Source organism: Myiozetetes cayanensis, unplaced genomic scaffold (genome assembly GCF_022539395.1).
Source record: "Myiozetetes cayanensis isolate MyiCay16 unplaced genomic scaffold, myiCay2020 scf6-25, whole genome shotgun sequence".
In the NCBI taxonomy this organism is placed as follows: domain Eukaryota; kingdom Metazoa; phylum Chordata; class Aves; order Passeriformes; family Tyrannidae; genus Myiozetetes; species Myiozetetes cayanensis.
The window spans coordinates 57,968,234-57,992,195 of record NW_026087853.1 but is presented as its reverse complement, the minus strand read 5'-3'; the positions used below and the strand labels follow the sequence as shown (position 1 = coordinate 57,992,195).

Genomic DNA, 23,962 nt, shown 5'->3' with positions numbered 1-23,962 from the left:
ATCCCATCCTAGTGATTTTGAATCAAATCAGGAGTTCCCATGATTCCTTTTGAAAGCTTTGTTTGTTTGTTTGTTTTTTTAAATATGCATTTTCAGCTGTAATCTGTGCAATCTCATCCACATCTGGGAAAAATTCTCAGCCTTGTTATCTAAGAGAGAGAATTTTCTTTGTAGAAGTGAACACAAAATTTCTAAGTGTCCAGTTCAGGAAAGCTTTCCTGTCCAGCCCATCAGTTAAGCTGGGACTGTCTGAAGTGCTGGGTTACTTGCTCTCCTTAAGCAGGGATGTTTTCTGACAGAAACAATTCAGGACTGAATGCAAATGCTCAGCTTTCCTTCCATTTTCATTCAGTTGCACGCCAGCAGTATTTCTTTATCCATCTCAAGCCCCAGATTGACTGGCTACTATTAAAAGCCTGGAAATTCCCCAGATTTTCATATTTGGTGAACTGAAAAGCACCGATTTTATATTCTCTGAAATGTCATCACCTATTTTTTTAAGGAAATAAATAAGACTTTTTAATTAAACAAGTGGCTATTTGTACAGGCAAATACTGAATTTGTACATACTATGGACAAATAATGAATTCTACTCATGCATGTTTATATATCTTATAATGTGGGTGGTTTTCTCAGCTGCCACAAAACTGCTGTCATAAACATAGAGAAGTCAAAGTAAAATAGACAAACATGATCCTGGTATAATTCCACAGACTGAAATGCATTTTTGCTGTTGCTTATGATAACTCCAAATTTGAGCTACTGGCTTTAGGATAATCTGCCTGAATCTAAGTCAATCATAGATTTAAAGAGAATTTAGTTGTTGTCACGTGGTAAAAATAAGTCTTTGTCTTTAATTATGGGCTTTTTTCGCTCCCAAATGAAGCAATTCCTAACTAAAAGCTTAACCTTTCCAAAAATGCTCCTTTTTTTTATGAACTAGTTAAAAACAGCTTTTGCATATACTTTCATTAAGAAACCTCTTCATGCTGAACTGCATTTCAGCCTTGGGACAACTTCAGCAGCCTTCTTGGCTGCACCCACAGAAAAACAGATGTATTGCCACCTCACGAGAGTAGCCTTGAAAATAAGTCCTGGTAATGAGCATGCTGATAGCTACAGGAAACTTATGCCATGCTCCACATAAACAAGAAATCCTCAGAAACCTGGGCAGACCCAAAGCAGGTTGATTGATGATGGAGTTAACCAAACATTCGCAGTTACTCGAAAGCAAACGTGTATATTTACATGGAGTTGAACTCCAGAGCAAAGAAAGCTGTATGTAACTGCTTTTATCACAGAAACATTTTATCATCACAGAAATATTTTATTATCACAGAAAAGACAGCTACTTCCCTCTTCTTTTGAAGTTTTCACAAATTTCAGCAGCGTGCCCACATCAGTGTCCCTTTTTCATTCAAATACGTCTGTAAAACTGAGGTGGGCGAGATGTCTACAGATTTTATCAACCTGGAGAAAACATGCTGTATTTCAAGTAATACATCATGGAAGTCCATAATGTGTCGACCATTAATTAGCCCTGTATTTTGTACCATCCTCTTACCTGTGGTGCTGGGACTTCAGGTGTCCTTGTAGACTGCCTGGCTGCTCAGAGCATGCAAACAGGTGTCTGTATTCTCTTAAAAGTTTCCTCTGAACTGAAGAAGTCTTCAGGATACTGAAAATACTTTTTTTTTTCCTCATCCTAAAGTAATTTCTGTGTGTCTGCCCACAGGGGGGTCTATTTATACTAATCATAGAAGACTAATCAGATTTTAAGAGCACCCAACTCTCCCTCCAAAGCACTGTATCATTCTAATTTTTATAGCCTTTTTGTTCCCCACAGAAGACATACTATGCATTATACTTTTTCATTCTCACTTTCTCTCTTTCTCCTTCAATAACAAATTATTTTTGAGGGAAAGGATGATCCTGCAGGGGAGATGCTATCTTAAAACTGAAATATGTAGGTTTGTTTCCAGAAGACATCCAATTCATCATCTGTGAGCTGAAGATAATGCTACTTTTACTGTTTTCCAAGAAACTTGTGAAAATGAGTCCACTGTGGATAGAAAGGCATTCAGATAGTATGAGGAGTGTTGTGGAAGGAATTAAATGTTCTCTGCTCTGAAAGAGTGGAATGAATGCCAAGCAGCAGCAGCAGTATGAAATGAGTGAAATGAAGCTCTGGCCCAAACCAGGTGTTTTTCATTCCCGTGGTTCATTGGATCTGGCTGTGATTTGGATGTCAGATAACACACTGTCATTTGTTCAGCTGAACCGAATCATTTCCTTATTACGAGGTGCTAAGTGATATTTTCTGATGTTTGGCACACATAAAATAAAAAACAGCAATAAAACTTGTAAAAATAACTTCCAGTGTAGGAAAGATACTAATTGTGTCATTTACCAAAGAGGCAGCAGGGGCACATGGAATGGTTTACGTGGCTTTCCAGATCCTACTAATCTCATTTTCATTCTAAAGGTATTCAGATGATACTTAAAACTTTTGCTGAGAGCTTTCATTACTTTTTAATGGATATTACCCTTTAAAATTGTTCTTTTAAATCCCCTTGGTTGAGAAAGGCTTCAGATCAAATTCTGTCTTTAATGCTGCCTTTTTGAGCTACGTCCCACTTTTCAGTTGAAGCTGAGGAAATGTTTTTAATCTTTTGTAGGTGCAAAGTTGAGCAATCTAACTCAGCAGTGGTTTTATACCACTATGTGTTGCCCTTTAATTACTTTATTCTTCACGAGCATTCATTTGTACGTTGCAGGAACAAATGGATGTAAAGCAAATGGTTGATTTTTATCAACTTCAGAATGTTAGTCAGTCTGTAGGTATTAGAATGACATTATCATCCTTTTAAAATCATGCTATTAGGACTTTTTGGAGAACAGCTGGTGAGTCAAACACCCACTCCCAGCTTGAACACCTATGTAGAAAGTGGATCTGGAGAAAAGGGTGGATTGTTTGATATTTTTGCATGTTTTAATTTAGGCCAAAATCCAAATTATATCGAAGTCAATCTAGAAACTACTTTGGCCCCACTGGACTTTTTCTGGGCAAGTTTTAAGTGTGTAGAGAAGGAGCAATTCTTTTTCAACTGGAAACTGGAATCACATAATTGTACTGATAACTGAGATTGGAGAAGAAGCTTCAGTAGGCTCTACAAAGTCAAGTTTTGCAAGTGATGACGTCCAACCACACATTTCAGAGGGATTTGCCATGATGACTCCAGAGATGGACTAATTTAATGACTAGGGGTAGCAGAGGTGCTGCTTCCATCCATGGACACACCAGTGCAGGTGAGGTGCACTTTCATTGTTGGAAGTGGTGTGTATCAGACTTGACCTAAAGGATTTTCATCAGCTCCAAGCAAGAGCATTGGTGCCCTTCTCTTCACCTTGTTCTGATGTTGTAACATTCCGACACTCCATCATTTCATAAACAATCTTAGTTTTCTTTTTCGAAATGTAACACTTTTATTACTTGTGAATCATTGCTCCCAAGACAACTTGCAGCATACCACAGCAAAACATCCTCGTTCTCTTTCCCGTATTTTGACGTGAATTTGAGAGTTTGTTTACTTCAAAAATCAAAGCAAAACACTGGGAATATGACAAGAAGAGAAAAATGGGTACAAACGCAGGACAGCAAGCACTAAGGAAATGTTAATGAAATTCATAAAAAAAATATGTGGTGGTCTATGCCTCTACTATAAAGTCTGTGCATTTGGGTTATTCAGGGCTGCTGGGTTACATCAGCTAATGTAATATGTAATAATACATATTATTAATTTGTGGGTTTCTCTTCAGGCATTTCACATCCTCTCAGTTTCTACCATCTGCCAATAACCATAGTTGAAAGAGACTGGCCAGAAATCCAAGCACTGTATCTTTCCTGTAGATTGCTTTCTGTCTATGGGTTGTTCACGAGGCTCTGAACAGGTGGATAACACCTGTTTGTCTGGGTTGTTTCAGTTTATCATGTTCCCCCAAAAACGGGGAAGTCACCTGGGGAGTCTGGAGGCAGAAGTTGGTCACTGCTTTCCAGGGGGACTCCCTGAGCCTGATCCCTGCAGGAGGCTGGGGAGGTGCAGGCTGGTGACAGCACGTGTGGCAGGTGGAGCTGGGATCCTGGACCAACAGCCTTGCAGACCCAAGGATGGATTTCCTGTATTGTTTTCCAGGATTTCATCCTCTTGATGTAAACACTTGTCCAAGGAAAGCTCTTTACTGCATGAAGTATCTGCTCATGCATCTGTCTGTCTGCCAGTGCATGTGAATAGACACTGGCACTGCTAGCAGTGTAGGAGTTACACTTTAAAAAATACATATATAAATATGGCAAATCTGCATGATAGAGACAACTGCACAATTAGAATATCAGTCTGGAATAGCGATGATTTAATTCAAGTTGTATCTTAATCCAGCATAACTGTCAAGGAGCTCTAGGTACAAAAGAACTTGTATTTCCATTCCAGGCTCGACAGAACACTGGATTCTGAGTTTTTTCATTTTGGTTTGGGAAGTATCCATGAATTCAGCGCTTGCATCTGAATTTTCACCTTCCTTAAAATTCAGGGATGTCTGAATGCACCATGCTCTGTTCCTTATTTCCTTCCCTCTGCACTTACTACTAATCTATTAGTCATTGTTCATCTACTCTTGGTATGCATTTTTAATTTGAATAGCATGTGTTGAAGTGCTTTCAGACATGAGTGGTTTGGATGGCAGTGACATAATTACTGCCTTCTATTAGATAAGCACTGTATTCCTTTAATAAATGTAATCATCTATGCTCATAACAGACTTCTGTTGGGAGGTAAAATACACGGTTAATAATTTTGAATGCAAATGTGTTCTCAAGGCAAGTAAATGGAGATATGCCTAGCTGAAAAGTTTCAGGATGTTGAAACAAGGAAAATTAAAAATCGAGGCAAATTCCATTGTCAGTGAAAGAGGAGCAATGCCTTCTAACCTCAGACTTTTAACTTCATTCATTGAATCAGTTTCTTTTTAAACCCCTTTGGGTGCAAAGCTCCCTTCTATTTTTGAAGGCAGGGATGTAGAGGTTACTGTAGATGAACCTGGATGTGCTGCATCCTTCCTGCATGGATCTTAATCTCTGTCTGGTTCCACCCAGCCCAGCAGGCAGGCTGGGAGAGAGGGTTGTGCCTGCCTGCCCTGGTGGATCTGCCTGCTGGCACAGCCCTCCTGCCTGCTGTTTGACTGCTCCCTCTCAACTCAAAATTCTCTTTGTTCCAACTGTATCACTAGTTATGGGAGTTGGAGAAAGTATTTTTATACTTACTCGCCTTTGCGGGGTCGGACTTTCAGCTCTCTTAGCTCGGCACCCTTCGTGTAGTCTGGGCTTTGGCCAAGCATCTGTACGTACATGAACGATTTCCAAGAAATCCATCTTGGACCATCCATCTTACCCATCCACTCAGCTGAAGGGAGAGGTCACAGCACGTATGTGTTCCTGAGACTGAAAACCTTGTGTGTCACAGAGAGGGCCCATCAGCGCTGCAGTGCCCTTGCTTTGGTGGAAAGAGGGAGTCTGGAAATAGTGACAGTGGTAGAAACAACCAGTGAAATTTGTTTCCTTTGAAGAAGGGTGTGTATGGCCTAGAACCAGCCTGGGATGTCAGAACTGTTGCTATCAAGCAAGAAATGGCACTGTTATCACCAAACTGAAAGGTCAACTCTGTTGGAAGTGCCAATTACTGGTAATGTATGAAGTGGGTTTCTTGGTCTAATTGGGAAATATTTTTAAAAGACAGTAGAAATAATGCGAGTGAGTTGTGAACTTTGTGTTCCTCCGGGTGGATTCCTAGGGGAGATGGGGAAAATGCTTCCAAAAAAAGTGTGATAGATGTCTTTTGGGCACCAGAGCCTTGTTAACAGTCTCCTGCCTTTGTCCTGGGTTTCCTGCGCCAACATAAAGTTTAAAACTGCTGATGCAGGAATTAAAACAGACTTCAGGAAATAATCTCTGCCCAGTGCTTTGCCACACTGTGAGCTTCCACAGATGGCTGCTGTATTTCACCCTATACTTTTCATGTGCATAAATGGAGAGCGGAGAGAAAATGCTGTCAGTGGAGGAGTTTGCAGCGCATCCACCTGGGACTCTTTACATCCTTACATGTATAAGAATAATAAATAACATATCATACATGTTCACAGAGTGTGTTAGCTTGCCTGGAGGAGCTGCCTCTAACTTTGGTCCGTAGATCTGTAATGTATTAAGAGCAATTTTTCTGTCCTTTTTTTTTTTTTTTAACCTGGTGAATTCCTGGTGAGAGCTTTCTCTTGGCTCACGATGCAAAAATAGCGTTGTCTGCAAACTGACGTCGGTGTTTTAAGCTCACTCCAGGTCCTGCCCAAGGTCTGACTGCCTTTGCTTGCTGCTCTTGTCTCCTGCATTCATCAAGGCTTCCTGCTGGACCCTGTGCAGCTGAGGGCACAAGGTGCCCAGATAACAAAAAGGACAAAGCACATTTCTCATGGTCAGAATCGGGAGGCACAGTTTGATATAGTGCCTCATAGTTGGGTTTTGGTGTTATTTTGGTTTGGTTTTTTTCTGTAAGACACATCACTCCCGTTGTAAAACCGTCCCAGTCACTGAGTATTTGTTTTGCCTCTTTTAACAGAGCGATGAGGTTTTAACAGTCATCAAAGCCAAAGCACAGTGGCCGGCCTGGCAACCTCTGAACGTGTAAGTGAGTGGGGAACTGTGTGTCTCGATAGCCTTGGGTGGAGTGTGGGCTAAAGGGCTGCTCTAATTGTCCCACATGATCATCCACTCTGGTAAAGAAATCATCTAAAAATACGTTGATAAATTATTTGGTTGGTTGGTTGGGTTGGGTTTGTTGGGGTTTTTTTGGGGGGGAGTGAGTGGCTATGGAGAGGGTTTGTTTTGGCTTTTAGTTTGGTTTTGTTTGTTTGTTTGTTTGTTTCCAGAAACTGCTTCTCACTTTCTTTCCTCTTTAGCACGTCTTCATTTTTTCCATGCTTTTGTTCCCTCGCTGTTGCAGCAGGTCTATCCTGTGGAGTTTGTGCCTTCTACAAATAAGTGATGGTGTTTATTCAGTGTTTGCTCAAATATATGTCATACTATTCTGCACGTAGGAGCAGTGGTTTTTTAGCATCCTGTCTCAAACACTGTGACAATGCTTTGTATCGATACAGCAAATCCTCATCCAGCGACTCTCAAAGGACTAATTCTTCAAAATACCTTTCTGAAACATTCCATGGTGTCCTCATGATCCTGATGGTCCTATAACCACGGTTTTTTCACCAACTGAGACAGCAAACTGCCTTCCCAGGGTCCTAACTCTGGGCTCTGTGGCACTCAGCAGCATAGAGGACAAAAGTCTTCTTTCAGGATATTCTTGAATTTACAGGTTTGGGTTGGGGGATGTTTCTTGAATAACTTATCTGTACTTGGCCCGAAGTTCACACTAATTATCCAAGCCCAAATGAGTGAGAGCTACAAGAGGTGGCTAAAGATGAGAACTCAGTAGAAGGGGTCACCTGATTAGCTGACAGTCACATTAAATCCTTTGAGAAGCAGGTCATTTAGTTTACTGCAAGACTGTACCGACCAGGTAGTCCTGATTCCTCTGTAAAAAGTGTAAGGGAAGCAGTTAACGAGACACTGTGCCTGCCTTTGTCATCTGTATTTCAGGAAGTGTGTGAAAATTTGGAGGGTGGTCAGAAAAAAACTGCAAGAGAGTTCAGTTTTCAGAAAGCATTCCCTACCCTAAGGGGTTTAGAAACTCTTAAGCAGCTTAGCACTTAAGCTATTCACTTTATCACCTCCTTCTCTGAGGAAAAAAAAAAAAAAAAAAAGAAAAAAAAAAAGAGGCTAGGAGGTGAACACATCTTAAACAGTGAAAAGATTTCTGACAGATGATCCCTTTTTAATCTAGGGTGGGGGAAGAAAAACAAACAACAAAACAAACAACTAAAACAAACAAATAAGACCAAAGTATGAAATCTTTCCTAGCAGGGAAGCTAAGGAAATTTGTGACAAGGAGTCTCTCTCTAAAGGTATGGGAAAACACTTTACCACTGTGACTGACCTCCAGAGCAGCTTACCTGAGCATGAGATGGATTTTCCACCACTTCAATGTATTTTAACCCTGAGACAGAGCTGTAGGCTCTGCACAGGAATTTCAGGTTAGGCTTTTTTTTGGCAGGTGTAGTGCAAGTGATCAGTTGAGGTGACAGTAATGGCAATCTCTATGTTAATGGTCTTATCCCACTGAAATGTTCAGGGTTTGGATTTGCTGGTGTTTGCCTTGTAGAGGCTGTGGTTAGCATTTTTTTTTTCCCCTTGCTGTCTTCTTTCTGTTCACTCAAAATTAACACTCAAAATTAATTTTTTATCACTCAAAATTAATTTTTTAAGTGGAAACTTTTGTCCTCTTCTCTGTTCTGCTCTGGTGACTTCTCAGACTGAAACAAGCCAGGCATTTTTTCATTCCAATTTCATTTACTTCTATAAAGCAACATTTATATATGATGTTTCTGCATTAAAGTGAGCAATACTACTAGGAACTGACTGCTGTGGGTGCTTGGATGGATTTGGCATTGACAGGAGAGCAGGTTTGTATTTTTCTTACAGAAGATGGAGAGAGGATCTCCTGCTCCAGACTCTGAATCCATTATCTTGAACATGTTACATCACAAAAATCAAAGCTAATTAAAGTGTGTTTCCCCTGATCATAGTGCTGAGTGTAATATGGCCCTGAGAAGCTTCACAAAAAAGTTGAGTGTGAACAACTTCAGGTACTTTCTAAGGCATATTCTTTACAGACATGCCTGCAAATGCTTTGGCAACATCCTCCAGATGTTTTTCCAGTCAATTCGTACCTTTTCTATATGACAATTCTTACCTTTCAGTAACATCAAAAAATCTTTATATTTTTGCTTTCAAATGCTCCTCAAGGTTTCCTCTAACCCTTCACCTTACAGGTAGTGTTGGATTTTTGGCTTTTTATACAATTTTTTAATCATCTATTGCCATGATGTCCTACTTCAAAATTCCATTTAAAAATACGGTCAAGCACACCAGAGGAGAAAACTTCCAATATCCATTATCTGGTGTTAATTCCCCATTTGCTATAATGGATGCTCCTTCTTGGAATTTAGATTAGATCTGTGCAAGTACTGGATAATGGCTCCTCAGGATAAACATTTGGTCTGCTATTATGCATAGCACAACCATCTTACTAATCAAGAATTGACTAAAAGTTGTGAATATTCTTCTTTTGCACAATCATGGGTTATATATCTAATGTATAATATGGTGTGATAGCCCCACTGCCTGCTCAGAGGAACTGCCAGCCAGGACAGGCACTGTGGCTCCCCAGGGAGAGTTCTTTAGCTTCAGATATGAGATAAAAGAAATTACAGTAGGGGCCAAAACAAGTTGCCAGCCCTCAGCAGGGAAGGAAACGACGACAGTAAGTAATTTTCTGAAATGCTTTCTGTTAGTTACAATTAAGGTTAATATCCTTTAGCATATTGTCATCCCCCAGTAGGATTATTGGTGTGGAAACTGTATCCTGCCATATTTCACTGTCTGCTTTTGATCATTCCTCTCTCAGTCCCTATATGTGTTCTTTGTCACTGTTTTCCATTATTATTATTCTTCCTACCACTCATTTTCATTATCCTTCATTCCATTTCTTATCCAGGGCTCCAGGATGCAGAAAACCCTCCTGAGTTCTCACATGCAGGAGGAGACAGATTTGGGTGATCTTTGTGAACTAGTTTTGTGGTTGCCCAGCTGAGGGAGAATATTGGTAGCATGGGAAGGACGAGTGCCAGACCAAGTAATAAAACATTCTGCTGTTGCTTATATTTGTATTACCGAGTCGTGTGCCTGAAATTCTGACTTTAAAGTGCTCGCAGGGAGTGCATTCTTCCTTGAGCACACTGGTATCAGTATCCAGCACAGCTGTCAAATCAAAGCAGTTTTTCTTATCTTGCTTGTATAAACAAGAGCACACCTCATTGCTCCCTTCCTCACAGCCGTGTTTCAGGCAGAATCAAATTTTATGTTCAGCCTCAGCTGCAAATCACTGGCCTTTGGCAGTGTGGAGGATAAAACACATCAAAACCAGATAATACCACTGCTGTGCAAATCTGCATATCTGGCACCTGTAAAATAATCAAGCCATGACAGAAGAATTTGGGATAAAGAAGGCAAGACTTTTGAATTTAGTATGCATCGAATTAGCCAGGAGCTAATAATTTTTTAAAATTTTCCTTGAATTCCCTTTTCTTTAATTTTATTTTTTTTTCCCCCATTTTTGGCTCTATTCATTATTTCTTTTTTATTTCAAATCTGGACATCTCTCTTGTGACACAGAGGGAGAAGTATTTGAATCCCAGTTCTTGTGTGTAATCCTTATTTGTTGTCCCTGTAAACCAGGGAAGCAGACATCCCCATGCACACTGGGGAATACAAACTTCCATGGACATGTGTAGCATAACATCGATAAATACAAACATGGATCAGATACAGGATGGAAATAATGTCATGTATCCCACTATGAAATGCTCAGACCTTAAAAATTATTAAATATCAGTAGAGATAGTGTGAGTTTCCCAGTATTTTTAGCTGTTTATTCTGTCTTTTCCTGGTCCACAAAAAGGCGATATTCATTTGGACACAAAAAAACCCCAAACAAAAAAACAAACAAACAAACAAAACAAACAAAAAAAAACCAAAGTAGCTTTAACATTCTTTTAAACCTTTCAGATGCTAAAAAAAGTCAAGACCTCACCTCTCTGCAAAAAGAAGACGCCTGTTTCCCGTTCCTAGCTAGAAGAACAAATATGTTTGGATAGGGCTTTCCAGCAGTATGACTGTAATTATTACTAAGTACATAATGTGTTTTTTAATTATTAATTTTTGGGTGTTTTTTTAAATAATTTTAAATTTAGTGGATCAACCTATAGACAAAATATTACAATTTTATCTAGGTAAAGGGTGTGCTGAGAGCACCTGACATTAAAAGGTTAGGTTTTTCTGAAATAATCTGAAGAGTTTTCTTACTCCTCTCTCATTTTAGTTTTTTTTTAATGAAAAAACCCCACTGCTTTCCAACTTTTTTACACCTGAGTCCATTCCTAGTTACAACCAATATACACTGAAGTGAAAGGCATTTTTCTTTATTGTAATTCTGAACTATTTGAAGTTTGGAAAACTATCTTTTCCTTCCTTATTGTCTCTCCTGTTTCCATTTCATCTCTCTGTGCAGTTTGTGTCAGTAGTCATGGTCCTCTGGTTTTACTCTTTTTCTCATCCATTTAAGCAGCTCTTTTCCATTTATTTGTAGATTACCTGAAAACACCCCAGTGTTCACACTGGAATGTGAAGTGTAGCAGAAAAGGAGCATAATTCAGATGGATACAAGGATTTAGTCCAAAGTTTATAAGTTAGTATGCTTATCTCATTATCTCCTAAATTTATCCCACAACCTCTTTCCATTTCAAGTTTTGTGTATCTTTTCTCTGACCTGAAAGATCTTAGGGCTGTTTTTCCCTGGCTTGCAAAGAGGATATCAGAAAATACCAGCATATTCCCAAATAAGGAGGTTTTAGCACTGAGATAGAAAATGTGACTAAACTGGGCAACAAAGCACACTGTCCCACAAATCAAACACGGAGTATTCTGTGGAGAGGTGACGAGGAAGGCAAAACTGCTCTGATCCAAAATAAGTCTGAGTTGACAGATCATACCAGCTGGAGGGAAAAATGCTGACATACTTTGCTGCATTTTTCCTTCCTTTATTCTTGAACGAAAGCTCTTTCAATCTTCCAGGATTCTTCTGTCACAACTGGGGCAAAAGAATGTTTGTTATACGTTTTGATCCTGCAGCGAATTTGCTACGATCGATAAGTTTTCATTACGGCGTTTGGGAATTGAAAGCCAAGCCCCATCTGGGGCTTCAGTGTTTGGTTTTTTTTCTTGTTTTATTTTTATTTTACTTATGTTTTTAATTTTTGAGTTTTGGGAGTTGGTTGTTTTGGGTTTGTTTTTTTTTTTTACTTTGCTGCTATTCCTGTGCCCATAGAACTTCTATTCCTTAAAGTGGCCTCCACATTAGATCAGTGAGCAATTACTTTGATGCTGTTAAGTGGAGAACCTCCAAAGTCAGAACTCTTCACTGTCTTCTGAAATGCAATGAAATAACTCCTTTTCCTCGTCTTATTCTTCACTGTTAAACATCTCAATTTATTGTGTCTGATTCTCTACTCTTTACAACTCACACAGCCTTAATGAGGTGTTATCTCACTGATAAACAACCCTGTGTAAAACTGCCCAAGATTATGTGGACAGCTGCATACATAAAAGTTAAGTTCAGTGGTGAAAAGAGCTTTAATAACAATTTGTGCCTATGTTGATATTACTGATGTTACCTAATCAGTTCCATCAGATGGCAGAGAGCTGAACACAAACGTTTTCCATGTAAACACGATGTGTCACTGAACCTCTCTGTTGACCTCCCATGTTGCAATTTTTCTGAGCTTCAGAGAGAGGCTAATTTACAGAAGAACATGGGAAGGCATTTAGCACCGTTTGCTGTAAACACCTAATTCACAAACTATCATTTCCTGAAGTGTTTACACACTTAAATAGCTATTAGCAATGTTACCAAATGCATAAAAAATACAACCAAGTTTCAGCGTTCCCAAAGCTCACTACATTTTCACGAGAAGGAAGGGGCCTCTATTAGGCAACAGATTGCAACTAAACCCTACCAGCTTCCATAATTTAGCAGTTGCCCTGCCTATTTCATCAGTAAGGGCCTGATCTTCAAGTATCTTCAAGTCAGCCACATATCCATATAAGCAGCAAAATAAAGGTTATCACCCCATGGACTTGAACTGTCTGGACTTGATTCTGCTTTCCCCTGGTTCCCTCCTTTACCTCTGAATGTAAAACTCCAGCCAGCACCCACTATCACATAGCACCTTCCTCTAGCTCAAGCCTTGCTCTTTTGCATGAATAATTGAATATTTATTAGCCATAGAAAGACAGCAATCGCTAGGATTTTCCCCTTAAGAAGAAGGGAGGAGAGACAGAAGTTTTCTGAAGGAGATGAGTCCCTGAAATGTTTGGCAATCAGTGAGTTAACAACCACTTTGTAAGGCGGGGAGAGGGTATGTGTGGAATGAGTACAAATCAGCTGCATGTTCTCATTAATTAGCCATCCCTCCGTCTTTATTTTGTGCACTTCTGAAACGACAATCGATGGACTTTTCAGTTCCCTGGTTGCCTGGGAGGGGAGTCTGTTCCTGGAGAACAAAAATATTTTGTTCCCTTTCCAGATTTTTAGCCTTTTTTTTTTTTTCTTTTTTTTAAACAACCTTCACATTGCTTAAAATGGAATGAAGGGATTAGTAATTTTGAAAAGAAAACACTTGGATTTGACTCCTTTTTTTGACTGTTAGTTACTGAATTCAACTTCAAAACCCCAGAGTTTCTGTTCAAAGATGCACTTTTTAAAATTAAAGTACAATTTACTTATCTAGTTGAAATTGACTTTCCATTACTTGCTTAATTTCTTCGTGCTGGAAATAGGACAAAATTACAACATTTGCCTAATAGATGGAGTAATTCTTTAGAATTAAAGAATTACTGTAGACATTTCTTTTGGTGTTGTCCTATAAAATAAATATATTATTTGAAGAATCTTTTTAAAATTTTCTGAAAATCTACTAGAAGTAACCTTTTTTTTTTTTAGGATTTATGTAATTAATCTGTATACCTGTCTTTCTGCAGGATTTGAGAAAATAATTTACCTATTCATCTGTGTGAACAATCTATTTCTTTCTGAACTGCATACATAGATAAAATGCACATGAACACGAGCCATAACTAAAGCTGGCACTTTTCTTTTAATAAGACCTATACTAAAATATATTTATAGGCTATATTAAGAATCAGGTAGGTACCTTGTTCTGCTACCTACGTTTGGAGTGTCTCACTAACTTGCTGGCTCAGTAGGGAACACACCAACACACCAAACCCAAACAGAAATCCTCCTTCTGTTTCCCCCTGGAGGCAGATGTTTGCTGTGTCAGTGCCAAATGCTGTTCTCTACTAAATTTTAAGCAGCACTGAGAGATGAACATTAAAATCAATGGACCTTTTAGCTTTGATAACAGAGATTAAAAAAAAAAATTAAATACCCAGAGCCCTGGAGACTGGAGACCTGACCATGTCTGTACATGAATTCTGTGAATTAGCTTTCCTAGAGCATCTTATTGAGGGCTGACAGAATTATTCACAAGTACCACACCGAATTCCTCATAGCTTGCAAACTAAAATTCATTGAAAAATACCTACTAATTTACTTTAATCATTCCACTTCCACTTGAAATATTGGATATCAAATGAAATTGTACCATGATTTCTTTTAAAATATTATGAAGACACAAACATTTAGTTTTGCATGATGTCTAGGTGAGGAAATTCTGAGACTGGATGCTCTTTTTTAGTTGATGTAACTCTTGTGCTGTCCCATTAAGAGTGCTGAAATTATTTCCTGGATGCCATGCAATAAATAAATAAATAGCTACCCATAAGCAGCTGATATTGGCATCAGAATGTAATTTATAAAAATTTACATTAGAAATGAGTAAATTATTCAGTTGCTCAATTAATCAAGTCCTGGGAACGTTAAAAAAAAAAAACTAACCAAAAAAAACCACCAACACATTTGAACACTCATACTTGTGTTTGGGTTTAAATGGCATTCAGAATGCAGAGTGAACTGCAATTAACCAGCTGTAATGGCCATCATATAAATTTTATTTGTTATTTTCTCCAAAGTGGTAAGAAAAGGTCGTATCATAGTCCTTTAATCATCTGTGCACTGGATATCATGAATATTTGGTTACACAAATTGCTTACAAACACTGTTCCACCTAATGATTTGAAAAATATATCATGCTTGTATATTTTTTCCTTGTGTGACTCTGTGTCAGCAGGAGGTTATGTAGAAATAAGGATGCTTATTATTTATTTCTATGTCTTATATTCCTTATATTGGGAAGTCAGCCATAAAAGCCAAACCAGTCCCTGCCACTGCAACAGCAGATCTGCCCTGCCTGAATTCACAACAGCATCCTTTCAATCAGCAGCAGCTGCACCCAGGAAAATAAAACTTGCAGCAAAGAAATAATTAAATTTGTACAAGCCCACCTCATTGATAACAAGTCATCACGAGCGACTGAAAATAAAAGGCTATAAAATTGCTGGCAGCTAAAGCATGAAGAATTGAAACGAGGGATAGGCTGATGAACTGCCTGAGTTACAAATTCATTCTCAGTGACTTGCCATTGTAATGAAGTAGGATGAGTGAAATGTGGTTATATTTGACATCTCACTGGATTTATGTTATCCAAAAAGAAAATACTATTTTTTTTCCTTAAGAATTATGATGTGCTTTTCTCTTGACAGATGATTGTTGATTTAAATTTTGAGATGCTTGAAAGTATTTTTTAAATTCCCTGAGTGACTCTCTGCGAGTACATCCACGCTTTTATAAGAATAAAAGCTGCAATGTTGTATTGTATGGCCCATATTTTTCCCTTAAATAGGCGCTCTGGGAATACTTTCCAAAGGTTTTGTGTGAGGCATGTCTTGTCTCAACTTAAAAAACCTGCTTTAGTTCTTTGGTGAAAGCATTACAATCTCCATAGTGTAAGTATTTATAGCCATGAGCAATGTCTATAATGAACAGCTACCTAAACTATCTGCATCTGTAAGAAACACGCTGCAGCAGGAGCAGGATCTGGAGTGTGAAACAGTGACAAATTTTGGGGCTGGGAGGTTGCTTTGGGCAGCCACCACTCAGGTCACGTGGAATGTGGCAGCGGGAAGGCAGAGGAAAAGCTCCAAGGTAGATTAGTCAGGAAGAAATCAGGTCTGCACTCCGAGATTGCTCCAGGATATGAAGCAGAGCACGAAGGGAAATTCACCTCAGAAGTGCATCTCACCTAAAACACCCAGAGACGCTTTGTCCCTCTGCACTCACACACAATGCTGTGCAGTGTCATTGCACCTTACAATTCATTGCTGGCACAGAATAAGAGAAAGTGATTTCAGGATTGCCTGAACAGAGAGGAATAGCATGTTCAATCATTTTCTTGTCTGAGTGAATTTGACCAATGGACTCATTTATCTAACAAGTGCAAAATGCGGGAAGTGTTGTGTATCACTTTGTAGGAGACTGATTACAGTAACTTGTTTTCAATTGGTTTAATTTCTCTGCATGCTGAGTATGGAAATTTCAATTTTTCATGCCAAGTTAGAGGAGAATACAACGTTTTACTTATGTTTAGAGTGTTATAATGGCTGTTATTGATTAGGGTCTTGTGTTGCCATCCTTTGGAAAAATGACTCGGCAATCAATGAGTTGAAAAACTCGTCCACATCTGACCAAGTTCAATGAATGTAAAGAGATCTCAGTATTCCTGGGATTGCTTGGTAACATCTGGTAGCTCCTTATTTCTTCAGAAGCTGACCTTATCAGAGATGCCATGTAAAGCATAAATGGATGGACAATAATTTTGCACAAGCCAGTGAAATGCAGTGAGAAGAAAATCAGAAAGCAGAGTTCAGGCTGATGGGGGAAGCGCTTTTGGACTGAAGCTTTTGGAATGCAAAACCATTTCTGGTAGTTAAAACTGAGCTATTTTGGTGAAACCTCAGGAAGGAGGGGAGGAGAGCAGCACATGGAATTGGCATTTGCACACTATAGCATGGCTGGCAGTATTACTCTTGCAAGATATAATCAGGACCTGAATTTATATAACACACAGGCATGTAAATGGGAAATACTCATTCTTTGGGGATTCAACAATACGTGGTATTTTCCTCACATGAATTACAAGTAAAAAAAAAAAAACAAACATTATCTTGAAGTCCTAAAACTAAGAAATGTTCGAATCCAAACTGATTTTCTTAGAAATTAAGGTCTTTATAATAAAAGCGTTCTCAGGAAATATAGCAAAGGCAAAAAAAAGCCAGTTCTCAGAGGAAAAATGCATTACCTGTAGGAGAAAGGAAAGCACTTCAATTAAATATCTTGTTCAGATTGATGGACTCAATTTTTTGGATGAGATCTCTTGTCATAGCTTTGTGAAAAAAATACTTTTCTCACAGAGTGTTACGTGAAGATGATGAAAAGGCTCAGTAAAAAACTCAGGTTTCACAGTCAGCTGCTCCAAAGGGAACAGGAGTGTAATTTTTAATAAATAATATTTCTGAGGCTAGACTTTCAAAACATCTAGTGAGTCATAAGCTGGGAAAGTAACAATTAATTCTTGGAGAACTTTCTAGGCATCCTATGGTACCTACTACTGCAAAGAGATACACCAACAAAAAAATGAAAATACAACATTTTGGTAGATCTGTGCTGTTTAATGAATGGGGCCGTACTATTTTGAGCCTTAGAGCTGAAAGTTATATTAACTTGTTTGATGACATGCATGCCAGGAATGGAAAATGATGATAGCCTGGAAAGAGATTTCTGTTGTTTCCCCCCACCCCCAAACATGGTGTTCTATAAAGCAGCTTTTTGTGATTCTTGCACATTTTATTTCCTCAGTGCCACTATAGCATATGTCTTTACTTTTTATTTCTGTAAATCTCTGGAGGTTTTTTTTTTCCCCCACCGTGAATCCTTATCTCTCTTGTTATCTCCCACTGTCACATTGTGCTTGTCTATCCCAAAAAATGGGGTAAAAGCCAATATCTGTCAGTCTGGATGTGAAGGAAGTTTCCTTCCACAAAATGACAGCAGAGAACATTTTGAAAGTTTGGAGATTTTGTGTACAAAATGACAGGAATGAGCAGACCAGAGGCTCTTGTTTCTATGGCAACACCATGGTGTGTCTAGCTCAGCTATTTTCTCCTTTTATGATTTTGTAGATAGATTCATCCAGTGAGGTTTAATGTTGTCAAAACCAGAATTCTAACCCCCAGTCTAATCAGAAATTGTCATGCCTAAAGGACAATCCAATGCACAAAAACAAAACAGAGGGGAAAATGCATAAATTTCTTCGGAGCCATCAAATAATTCTGTGTGCTCCAGCTCTTCACTTTGGCTGATGGCTAAACTGTATTTCATGTCAGGATATTTCCTGTGGTAAATCCTTCCTGCCTGCTGGGTGTCATTCCCCCACGTGGTTGATGTCCTGTCTCATGGCCCCTAATCAGGTCAGGTGATCCCCACTTGTGTGACTTTGGAAGGTTCACAGACGTGTCAGTAAATGGATGCAGGAGAAATTTGTGTTGAATGAGCAGTTTATCCATCAGCAGACCTGATCAAAACACCTCTGTTGAAAGGCTTTGACTTCAAGATGAAAGCGTTCATGTAAGACTCGGGTCTAAACAGTAAACTTATTGTTTCACATTTTTTTAGGCTTTCTTTAAACATGAGTTCTAGATTTTATCCAAGAAGTAGAAATGTTTGTTTCACCAAAGCCAAAAATTCTACTTGAAGTACTTTTAAAAAATTCATATAAAATAATCGACATTTTTATGAGTTTTATTATTCATCTAAATTTGAGATTGTGTGTATGCATGTATGTATTTGAATAATTAATATAAGATAAAAGCTTTAATCATATGAATTACAATTTTTTAATACTTACTAATATTTTAAGAGCTAAAGGAGAATGAATAAACGTAACAGCATGTGCTGCCCTTACAACATGGTTATTTCACTCTATTTTTATGTCTCTAAAGAGCTCCATTTAAATGAGAAGATAACACAGTCTCCTATTTTTTCACAGCAAAGTACCATGTTACCTGAGTACCATTTATAGCTGAACACACTTATTAAGTGTTGACTAAAAAAAGCCCTAATCACAAAACTCTTATTCTTACAAAAAAAGAATTGTCTTAAGTGTTATGTGTATTACTGAGACCTGGGGGAGCTTCATTGTCTGACAGATGGTCTGACACCCACGTTAAGACATTCATAATTCAATCTCAAGAAAAAATAAGAAGCCAACCAAACCCCTAAGTAAGAACATATGTGTTTGTTGGAAAAGAAAAAAAAAAAAAAAAAAAAGGATCATTTTTTGTCAGAGCAAGCACATATGGCAGTTCCATTTTCTGTCACCATTTACCTTCCACTTAAAATTCAAATGTCACAAGGCAAGGAAAAAGTTGAGTATTAACACACAAAAAAGATTTAACTGAGAATAATCACTGCAAGAACTTTATACTAGTTGTTCACGGAACTTAATGGCCATCCAGTTAAATCAAACTTACCCATCCCATTCTGTCCTTGCTTTGCTTTTCTGGACATGTTCCTCCCATTGGTAGTTACTGTTTTATGATTATTTCCCAGCCATCTGTTGTCTTTCCTCGAGCCAAAATAATTTCCCTTTATAATCTTGTGATTAATCAAGTAAGCATTATTTTCATGCAATAATATGTCTACTTACTAATCCTGACTCCTCATTCTTGTGTAAATACTCACCGAGTAACTGCAACAATTTGCCATTGAAATTTCTGGTGAAGAGAAATCTGTTCGCGAGATTTCAAATTTCCCACTGTCAGCCCTTTGAGTTTTTATTAATGCAATGATAATTAAGCATTTTTCTCTCGAATTCACACCTCTGGATACCAAAAGGCACGTGCATGTTGGATGGATAGAGGTGCTCAATGAACTGGAATGTGCCTTGTATTAATGAAGGTGTTGGAGTCCTCAGAGATTACCCTGGGAAACATAAAATGCAATTCCATTCTTATGGCATTTGCAAATTAAATGGTTTTGAAAAGCAAGACAACGCTATGTTAAACTTTTTGAGAGGATTTTGAAAGAGTGTCTACATTTTTTTTTTAGATATTCCAGTGAATAAGAGTCATGGGACTTTTTTGTTAAATGGAGATATTTGTTATAATCTAATATTCAGAATTAATTAAATTGATGATAGCAAATCATCTCCTGGGAAGCAAAGAAGACAAGTTTCCTGAATCTGCCCAGTGATTCCTGAAACACAGTTTGATTGTGAATGCTCAGTAAGTGATCTAAGCGACACAAAGTTATTCTAAGCAGGAGCAAAAGTTGCCAGCACCATGTGGGATAACCACACCTAAGTGGTTTGTGACAACCTGCAAAAAAACATACACAAAAATAAGCAGTCTGAGAAACTGCAGCCCTACCCTGAGATATCTGAGATTTTTTGTGTGTGTAGAGAGCCTGTTCACATTTGTTAATCGTATAAAAAAGGCATACCCACTGATGAATGAAGGGATTAAATCAAACAGCTGCTATTTTAATGAATAATATATCATTGTTACCTACACGAGCAGTCCAGGTATGCTTAGATGACAATATGAAAATGTCTGAATGAAGTCCCTTCCTTCTGTAATGCTTTAAAAAATCCCTCAGGTTAATGATATTTCAGAGCAACATTTGCTCTGATGGTTGGTTTAAATACAATGGCAACCACATAATCCCCTAATTCCATATGCAATAAAATACCCACCCCTTTTTAGCTGGTCTTAGGCAACATTCTCATTTTAAGCACTTACACACAGCAAGGTAAGAGATTGTTATGTAGGCCTTTTTGTGGTCCAAAAGCTAAATGTATAAGAAGTTTTGTGGTTTCCTTCATTCTTTCATTATGAAATAAAACATCCAATCTCTTACTGTCACCTCCCCTGATTTGGGGCTCTGAGGTACAAACAGCTTGGCATTAAAGTGCTTTTCAGCTTTCTATATGGATGTCACTCAAATTTCATTGATTCAATGTTCATGTTATTGTAGCTTTCCCTTCCCTGGCTCTTTTGGGACATGTGCATGTTTAAATTATTCATTAGCTGAAGTGCTTACCTGCCCTGCATTTAAGCAGAACTTAAAAAGGATTCTTTCTGTGCTACTCTGTAGTTCTGTGTTTACTTTCAGGTGTTGATACCTTTGCATAAAACTTTGTTGTTCACTTAGTAGTATTAACTCTTTTCCATCAATTAACACATGGTTTTCTTAACAATACATCATCTAAATATGCTACCTAATTTTTTCTGTTACTTTCAGGCTTCTAAGAGAGTATTTTCCATTCAATTTTAGATCTTCATTTTCCTCCTTTCTCTTCTTTGAAGCTCGTTCGCTTTTCAGGATGTTATGACTTTAAAGTTTATTCAGCAAAACAGATGTTGTGTAGGTGCTGCTGGTAGGTAGGTGGTGCAGAGTTGGAAGTTCAGGGGTGTGAAGTGTGTTTCCATGCTCATAAAGTTGTTTGTATCAATAACAAGAAGTTCTAAAGATGAGTAAATAAGAATGTTCATCCTGGTAAGCTGTCTAAGCCTCTAAAAAAGAAGGACGCTGCTTTTGCTTACCAGGGGTAGAATGGACTAATTCATTTGGTATTTCCAAAAATATTCAGTTTTCATGGTTGAACTCTTAACTTAAAAAAATAAGGTGTTTCCCCATCAGCAGCACCATTTATAACTGATACTAAACCAGTGGCAATGGGGTCCACGTGGCTTTCAAATACCTCCCACCTCTAACAATCATCAGTCTTTGGTTTCTCTGATGTTTCTACATTTTTCTTCCTATCTGAAAAGGATACTGTTTTATCCTCAAATCCTGGTATACTCAAATGAATCTAGTGTCCAGACTCTAACAGTGGGTTTAGGATGATTATACCTTAATACAGCTCTGTGAAAAAATCTGGAGGGCTCTTTCAAACTACTTTATGCTCCCTGTAGTTATTCTCTCCATGGTATATATCAGATTTTTTTCCCCCAGCATAAAATATATAAGACTACTTGAATTAAAATTTAATTTCAAAAGGCTACCATAAAAATTAGTATTTTACACTCCCCTGTTCTCTCTCTAATTGCCCACTTAATCACATTATTTTTTTTCCCCCATGACCAAAGTCAGAACTTGGATAGTGATGAAGCACTGCACATATTCAGTATTTCTGAAGATGCTTTGAACTGTTGGCTTTCCCTCCACTGCTGCAAAACAAGCATCTAATACATTGGTTTATTTTATTTCGAAAAATTATTTGCATTTGTGCTGCCACAGCTAAAATCATCTCGAGTAGCCAGCCTGGGGAGCAAGCAAGAGAGTCTCTGCAGCACACAGACCTTTGCAGTGGAAATACTGATGCTCTTCATGTTCAAATTTGTCCTTACATAATCAGCTTTTGTGTTGCTGGAAAATTCTTTATTCATGGGTGAGGCAAATCATCTGCTTATATGAATATAGTACATGTGGCATCCTGTAGCAAAATGCACCGTGGTGCAAGCTCAGCTCTACAAATGGTCTTATTTCTTGAGCTAGTTAGTATCCTAGAAAAAAAAAAAACAACAAACCAGTATATGCTCAGGCTGCCTTTTCCTGCTTCTTTTACTTGTGTGTCAACCAAATATTAAACCAAAAGTAACCACAAAGTTTTATTCCACAGAACACAATTTTTGCTATTTCCATCCCGGAACTCTACACAACCACCTTCCTTGTGTGTGCTCTGTTACCTTTTTCAGGGACCTCATCAGAGCACAACAATATTGATTCAACACTCAAAAACGTGTTTTGCAGCAAGCTGAGCTTTCTGTTGGTTTGTCAAAGGCTTTTTTAACCCCCACCCCCAGTAGTGATAGCAACTAGATTGTCACTTAGGGAGAAAACTTGCAAAGCAGAATCATGTTTGTGCTCTTTTAGCCTTAAAAAAGGAAGAAAAAAAAAATCTCAAACAACCTAAACAAAACCCCACAATCCAAAACTCCACAAAACACACAGACATGCAAAAACAGAGGAGGAAAAAAAAGACCATTTTCTTACACTGCTCAGTATACAACATCCTTATAGCTGGAGATCCTAATCGTGCTAAGAAAAATAAAATAGAATAGAAATAAAGGGAATGGAAAACATTAGGATGCAGGACACTGCCTAGTACTTTGCCTCACTCTGTACTATGTGACAGGAATTGCCAGCAGGCTGCTCAGGCTCACAGTGGAAAAGTACTGTCTGCTTCAGCCAACGAAAGCAGGATTCCCCTGCCCTGTGGGGCTCTCAGGGTTGTCATCTGGCACTTACCTGATGTTTAGGATTTGCTTTGCAACTCCTGTTTGGTTTGTAGCATGTAGATGTGCAGGGGAAGGAAAAGGGAACTGTCGGTCTCAGTGCAAATTCACATCGCTCCGTTACAAACCTCAGGGTTTCCTGTGGGCTTCACCAAACGGGCTTAACCTGTCCTGGAACACTTCCTTGACATTTGAAAGCCTTTAAAGAGAGAAAGAAGATGATCCACATTCCTGTTTCGTCCAGCGAGTTGGCAATACAGGAATGAAAAAAAAAAAAGTTGGGTTTAGGTTGTACTGAGCACATTTTAACACTGGTTTCCTTCACGGAATTCCATAGTGCAGCCTCAGGATGCTTGGGCCACATGTGTTGCTGAGGTACACACAAAGGATTTAGACTCCTGCCAACTTCAGAAATCCATCATTCACGTGGATGACACTGGAAATAGTTGAAATTTGTCAGATTATTAAAAAGCAACCCAAACAAAACCCATCAGAGTTCTCTGTTGTCTAAGCCCACTCAGTGCCTATCCCCGCACCCGAGGAGTAGATGTGGATGGTGCCTTAGGTCAGCCAATTTCTCCTTAATTACAGTAACTCAAGAAGGACTCAGAATGCTGAACGTTGGGCAACACTATGTGACAGTTGTTCAAATTTGTATTCATAGTGCTTAGAAGCATCCACACAGAAATTAATTAAGAGAATAAAGTAGCAAGTGCAACAACACCGGTTTATGTTTATGTTTATATATATATATACATTTATATATATGAAATATAATATTTCAAATACTTCATTCTCAAACTGCATTTAAAGATTTTTACAGTGCCCAACTTAGCACTTTGTGCTGCACTGCAGCCAAAGTGTGTGTGCATT

The 23,962-nt window shown here is 38.4% G+C and overlaps 1 protein-coding gene across 1 annotated transcript in view; it reads left to right on the top strand.

The window, feature by feature from the left end:
* SPON1 (spondin 1) overlaps positions 1-23,962 on the top strand; it is a 177,989-nt gene that overhangs the window by 140,866 nt on the left and 13,161 nt on the right. Inside the window, exon 7 of the mRNA XM_050335596.1 lies at positions 6,660-6,724. Within this exon, the coding sequence (XP_050191553.1) occupies positions 6,660-6,724 (65 nt within the window). The remainder of the gene's footprint in view (positions 1-6,659; positions 6,725-23,962) is intronic.